At 37.8% G+C, this 7,152-nt stretch overlaps 1 gene segment (V, D, J or C); it reads right to left on the bottom strand.

Annotated features, from left to right (window-relative positions):
* Positions 1-5,747: 5,747 nt before the first annotated feature.
* LOC109118482 lies at positions 5,748-6,331 on the bottom strand. The segment is given in 2 exon segments: positions 5,748-6,157; positions 6,271-6,331. Coding segments are annotated over 2 exon segments (456 nt in total).
* Positions 6,332-7,152: the final 821 nt, after the last annotated feature.

Below are 7,152 nucleotides of genomic sequence, written 5' to 3'. Positions count from 1 at the left end.
ATAGCAGCACAGTTCATGATAGCTAAATGTTGGAAGCAACCCTATTGTCCATCAATGGATAAAAAAAATGTGGGCTTTTAAAAATAAAATGGAGTACTACTCATCCATAAAGAATGAGAAACTATAGACATTTATAGCTAAATGGATGCATACTGAGGAAATATTCTTAAGTGAAATAAATAGGACACACATGTGTAAATACCAAATAGTTTCTCTAGTGTGAGAAACTGAAAGTGTAAATAAGGACTAAAAGATATAATAAATAATGTGAAAAAGGAAGAAAAGGTGAAAAGGGGAAGTGGGAGGGTTAAGGGAAAAGAAATAGGGAATGAAATTAATATGAGAAAAAGAAAAAATGGAAACAAAGTTTTTGTAGATAGGGAGGGTTGGAGGGTTTGAAAGGAGGACAGGGGAATGGGGAAAAAATAAAAACCAAGGTGGATTATATAAAGGTGCGAATTACCATGATGAATTTCATTTTATTGTATACCTAAAATGTACCAATAAAACTAAGAAAAAAGAAAGAAAATGTGTTTCCTGAACTTGGATCCTGAGATAAGAAGGATCTGTCTTCTTAGAGAACAGGTAGGAATGGGAAGAATCTGTGGGCAAACAAGATAAAGACCAGACCAGTGAGAACTGTAGAATGTGGAAATAACCAAAGGAAATAATTCCATATTAATTCAGATACATCACACACAGCACATGCATCATCCTTCACTGTTTAGGGACAGAGATTATAAAGAAAATCCCCTGCAGACATAAAGACATAAAGAAAACCCCTGCCTTTCCCCTACATCCAGGCTTGTGTTGTGGGCCCAGTTGTCAGGGCTGCCACAGGTGTTGGGGACACTGGCCCACAAAGCACAGATGCAGGTGGCTGAATCTGCAGCATGAGAAGCTGTGTCATTTGAAACACTGTAACTTCCTCCTCCCAAGGAGTTATTTAAAATTATTGTCTACTGACTCTTTCTAGCTGGATTGGATGAAAGTCAAAGACCCAAGTCCTTTCCCAGTATACGTGGAAGTTGAGGCTTGTTCTCCCTAAGAAGAAATGTGCTTAGGAATAGCAGGTTTTCCCTCCAGACAGTCAGGAATGAAGGGCTCTGCTGCAGCAGAGCTCAACAAGGTTTAAATGCAGGCTCTTGCACAGAGGAGACTCATTCATCTGACTTCTTTTTGAACATATACTCTTTCTGGTCCCCACACATGAGAATAGTACCTCTAGCTATCTTTCTGTAACTTTTAGACTAGTGGAGAAGATTACTATGATCTCTTTGTAATCTCCAGATCCTCCAACTCACAGCACAGCTGCCAAGAGAAGAATCACAAATGAAACTCCCTAGCTGCCCCATCATTCTGTACCTAAGACTCAATAAGGAGTCTGGGTTTCAATAGTTTGCTTCCTGCAGTGCAAGCTCATAATTCTTCCACTGCAGGGAGCTGAGAGTCTTACTAGTGAGCCTTTAAACTGAATTCCTCTGCATGTGCTCAGATGACTTAGCTACCCCAATCTCTGAAGAGTGACTTAGAAAGGCCCAGTTCAGGACCTTCTTAATCATGAGATTAATACAAGTTACCTTTGGCTCCTACAATTGCAAGAAGTGCTCAAAGTCATTGCCATGAGCTTCCAGACATTTATTAGTATAGCGAATTGGTGCTTGGTTTTTGAGATTGCTGCACACACATTTTCAATTTCTTCTCCACGGCCCAGCAGTCTAGTAGGTTTTCTGTTATATACAACATCGTCTAGGACTATTTTTTTTTTCTGAAGTGTATACACACTTTTTGTGGAATATATCTAATATATGGTCATTTTAACCTGTGTACTCCTAAATAATATAGACACGCTATAGCTTTTATATATTTTTGTGAACATTTATTGCAATAAAATCATTGTTAAATATGGATGGATGCTGATGTTGTAGCTCAAAGTAGTGGGTTATGTTCTGGTCATGCTGCTGTAGTTTGAATGTGTCCTCTAAAGCTCATGTGTTGGAAACTTAATTTCTAAGACAACAGTGTTGGGAAGTGGGGCCACATCTAAGTCATCTTAAGTCATAAGAATTCTGCCCTCATGAATAGATTAATGTCATTAAAATGTAAAATTACAAATCTCGATGAAGACAAAAATGGGAGAAATCCTAGATGAACCCGTGCATGACAATGATTGCTATATAAAACACCAAAGGCTATATCCACACAAGAAATTATCAATAAACTGCATTTTCTTCATATTGAAAATTCGTGTTCTGTGAAGGGCAATACTAGTAAATGAGAAGACAAACCACAAGCTAGGAAAAATTATTGCAAAAGACTCATCTGGCAATAGACTATTACCCAAACAATACAAAGAAATCCTAAAATTTAGCAAGAAAAACCAAAAAATTGGGTGAAACGCTTTGAAATATTTTATCAAAGATATCTACTTATGTCAAGTAACATTATGAAAAGATATCCCATGTTATGTGTCATCAGGGAAATGTGAATTAAAAGATACCACTAGCATACCGGTCACCCACCAAAATAGAGAACATGACAACAAAAAGAACCGGGAAAGACACGAAACAACACACACTCTAATTTACTCTTGCGGGAATGCAGACTGTCACAGCCACTTTTTGAGACAGTTTAGAAGTTTCATATAGTCTCTATATGACCACACAATTGCTTATTTGGGGTTATGTGAAAAACTTCTGTACCATCATCTCCATTTTGCCACAACCTAAACCTGCTCTAAAAATTACATCCATACACATGTGGGTCCTATTTATTTCATTTAAGAGTGTTGTCTAAATGTGCATCCATTTAGCTACAAATGTCTCTAATTTCTCATTTTTATGGCTGAGTAGCACTCCATTTTAGAAAAAAATTTTCTTTATTCAGTCTCCCATGGATGGGCAATTGGACTGCTTCCAACATTTAGCTATCATGAACTGTGCTGCTATGAACACAGGTGCATGTATATCACTGTGGTATGATTCTTTTAATTCTTTGGGGCATATACCCAGCAGGGAAATAGCTAGGTCAAGTGGAACTTCCAATCTTAGTTCTTTGAAGTATCTCCATATTGATGTCCACAGTAGTTGAACCAGGCTATGCTCCCACCAGCAGTGGAGCAGGGTTCCTCTTTCCCCACAGCCCTACCAGCATTTGTTCTTGGTTCATTTCATGACAGCAGCCATTCTTTCTGGGGTGAGGTGAAATCTCACTGTTGTTTTCGTTTGCATTTCTGGAATGAGCAGTGATGTTGAACATTTTTTTTTGTGTTTATTTGCTACTTCTGCTTCTTTGTCTGAGAAATGTCTGTTCACTTCAGATGCCCATTTTTGGATTGCGTCTTTAAATTTGAGAGGTCTGATTTTTAAAGTTCTTTATATATTCTAGATAATAGACTTTTGTCTGAGGAACAGCTAGTGAAAATTTTTTCCCACATTGTAGGTTATCACTTCAGACTGTTGGTCATTTCTCTTGCTGTGCAGAAGCTGTTTAATAAGAGGAGATCCCACTTGTTGATTGTTTGTACTAGTTCATGGGCGACTGAGGTTTTGTTCATAAAATGGTTTCTCTAGTGTGAGAAACTGAAAATGAAAATAAGGACTGAAAGGTGTGATAGATAATATGAAATAGGAAGAAAAGGGACACAGGGGAAGGGGAAATTGGACAAGTAGGGGAAAGGAAAGAAGGGAATGGAATTAATATAAGAAAATGAAAAATAATGGAAACAAAGTCTTTGTAGATAGGGATGTGTGGAAGGCTTGAAGGGAGGGCAGGAGAATGGGGAAAGAGAGAAGAATCAAGTTTGACTATGTGAAGGTACAAATTTCCAACAATGAATGTCATTCTATTGTATACATTAAATGTACCAATAAAATTAATTTAAAAATTAAATTAAAAATTACATCTTTAAAAGTGGTGGGGTTTTGAAAATATGTGATGGGTGAATCACAGGTAGACATGAGGAACAGAGACAACAGCCATAAAAATAGGCAGATGTGAGTAGGCAATAGTATACAGAAAAATATAAATGTTTCACATGGTAAAGGAAATTGCTTCTAATTCATAATTAAATTAATTATATTGTAGAAAGAGAAGGTGTAACTGATAAACAATAATTGAAAAGGTCCACAGCAATGAAATATATGGGGGAAGCAATTATACCAAATCGCCACTGCTCACGGTATGAGTTTGTGAAACTTCTCTACAGGATAATTTTTGCCACAAGTATGGTTTCCTTTAGTGTAAGGTTTACTTTTCCTATATCAAGTATTTGACTATTCTATTCTTCTACTTTATTTATTTATTTTTTAAATTTCTTACTTTTTAATGTGCTGCTCCTCAATTCATCAAAGACATTTCACATTGTCTGCTGGGTTTCACAAGCAATTACGGCTTGCTTTGCAGGTTGTGGAGGGCAGAATGGTTGGTCCGTAATATATTTTCTACCTGGATTCTCTTTTTACATCCTTTCCATTACAAATACTCCCAAAAGACACAGACAGACAGACAAGCAAGCAGACAGTCAAGCAGATAGAGACAGAAGACAGACATATAGACATACACACAGCACCACTTTTCTTGATGATTTAAGGATAATGTGATTTTATTCCTACACCTTCACGCAAGGGTTCTGCATACATTTGATGTTCTGTGATCATTTCTCTCATTAAGGTTTCTTCTTTACTTGGTCTGTATGCAAGCTTCCATGTCTGTATACGTGAGTTTTCATTTCTCCATATGTCATTTCTCTAATATTGTGTTGATCTCACTGCTATCGTCTCCTTTGCTGTACGTCGTGGGTTCATTCCTCTTTCAATATCTTTAGTGTCTTTTTAAGGGGGGTTTCATGGCAATAAAAGAAAACATGCACATTTAACTTTTCACTGAGCATATAAACTAACTCAATTCAGGTGGTGTTAGAAAGTCACACAATCCTGGTCTAGGGACTTAGCTCAGTGGTGCCGCTACCTGCCTCATAATCGCAAAGCCCCGGTACAAAAAAAAAAAAAAAATCATACAATCTATGTAACTAACCTGGAGCATTAATCATTTATTCATAATTAATTTATTCAAGTGTGATTTGGATTCCTTCTTTACTGGGGGTGGGGATTGAGACAAGGTATGTAGTCTGGCTGCAGGCTGGCCTTGAACTGACGATGTAGCCCAGGCTGACCTTAAACTGATGATGATCCTCCTGCCACAGCCTTCTAAGTGCTGGAACTATAGGCATAAGCCATTGACCAGCCCCTCCTTTCTTCTGAACATCAGCCATGTCCACCTTATGATTTCCCTCCAAAGAAACCCTTTTTTGCATGAGAAAAGCCTCTTTCAAATATTTGCATCCTTCTTAACAACTGAGCTGATGTTGGTCTTGTTTTCCTCTTTCCTTCTTTCTCTATCAAGAAACCTAGGCTTTTGGGAGGCTGTAGCTGCCTTATTATCTGCTCTACATTCTGTTAGAGAGACAATATTAAGACGTTACATTTGGCTCTCTAATAATAAGACACCAATATCTCCCAGAGTGACCCATTTGCGGGGGCTGGACTTTCCTTGCAAAATGTAAGTACAGTGGCTTTTATCTTAAAATCTTATCTTTATAAATTCATGGCTTTTATCTTAAAATCATTTTAGCCCTACAAAAAGGACTATTACTGTAAAGCTATGCTTTCAACTTTACTGGTGAAAAGCCAACTTGAGGGATGTCCATTTTTTGTTCTGCTGTGGACATGTATAGGATTTCTCCTCACCTACTCAGTACAGTCTGTGCTGAAACCACAGTGGATTCCAGAAGCAAACACCCAACAGCTAGGCCCTTTTTTGCTGCTGAGTTTGTGCTTGACTCCCCCTGCAGTTCCTGCCACTGTGTCACTCAGAGCACAGTAGTACACAGCCGAGTCTGACTCTTGCACTGAGGCTTTCTCCAAGTGGAAGGAGCTGGTTGCTTTATCATATGTAGCTTCAAATCCTTTGTTTCTTCCCTTCTCATTGACTGTCACGGCTTTTAGGAGGAGCTGTGGACCTTCTCCAGAGTACTGGACATACCAGAAAAGAGTAGGATATCCTGAGGCTGTGTAAGTACAGTTTATGGTCAGAAGAGCTCCTTCTGTTGTGCTCACTTGGCCTCTCATCTGTGTCACCGACTGTCCACATGTCCTTCCTGGGGAAAAAATAGATCAGTGTCAGGGATAAGGGATACACTCTTAGAGAAATTGAAAGATTTTATGATATCATAGACAAAGGAGTCTACCTTGTAAAAGGCATTTTACTTACCAACTATTAAGAATACAATAGCCACTAAGCAGGGGGAAGTGTTCATCCTTAGGAAGTCACCTAAGTAAAATCTTAATTCCTTTCATGAAGAACTGTTGAAGTCACAGTGAAATGATGAACCTAGACCTACAATTCACAAAAGAAATGAGATTGTGCTACGAAGCTGCGCCCCCTGCTGGACAGTGACTGACCTCCACCGAAAGTCTTGTTCTTAAGTCATAAACATGTTGTTATCCCTGATCTCATTTACACAGACAGTCCGGTCTTCATGTGGCCTGTGTCAATTTGTTGGATAGCCACTGTAACTTCTAAGGCTTTTTTTTTCATAGGATGCTACCTTACATGAAAGTACTTTAGTAGTTACTCTGCACACAGGTTATCATTTAGTTGTTTAGTGCCTCTCAGAAGGTATCAATTGTCTTGTACTTTTTAATACAGGACTTTATATCCTTGGGTGTGTATTGTGAGACAGCCTGAAATCCAGTAACAGGCATAAAATTGAAATTGTATAAAATAAGAAATCATGTTGTTATCATGTTTCTGTATTTCAGCACTGTCTCTAACATTACAACAGTGACTGATTCTGTTAAATAAAGCTAAAATAATATGCACAAGTCTTTTATTGAGAAATCACTGCTACATGTACAAGAATATTTTGTGTGTTCTACATTAATGTCATTTGTGGGGGATACTATCTTTTAAATTTTTTATTGGTGTACTTTTCACATACATATGATCACATTCACCATAGGGAATTTCTACCGGTACATAATATATCTTAATTTCTTTTTCCCTTTCCCTTGCCTTCAATCCTCCTTCTCCTCCTCATTTACAAAACTTTGTTCCCATTGTTTTCCTTCCATTCTTTTTAATTTTTAATCC

This window comes from Fukomys damarensis, unplaced genomic scaffold (assembly GCF_012274545.1).
Source record: "Fukomys damarensis isolate Sample0158 unplaced genomic scaffold, DMR_v1.0_HiC HiC_scaffold_17, whole genome shotgun sequence".
In the NCBI taxonomy this organism is placed as follows: Eukaryota; Metazoa; Chordata; class Mammalia; order Rodentia; family Bathyergidae; genus Fukomys; species Fukomys damarensis.
Note: the sequence above shows the minus strand (reverse complement) of the source record. Positions and strands in the feature narration are given on the sequence as shown.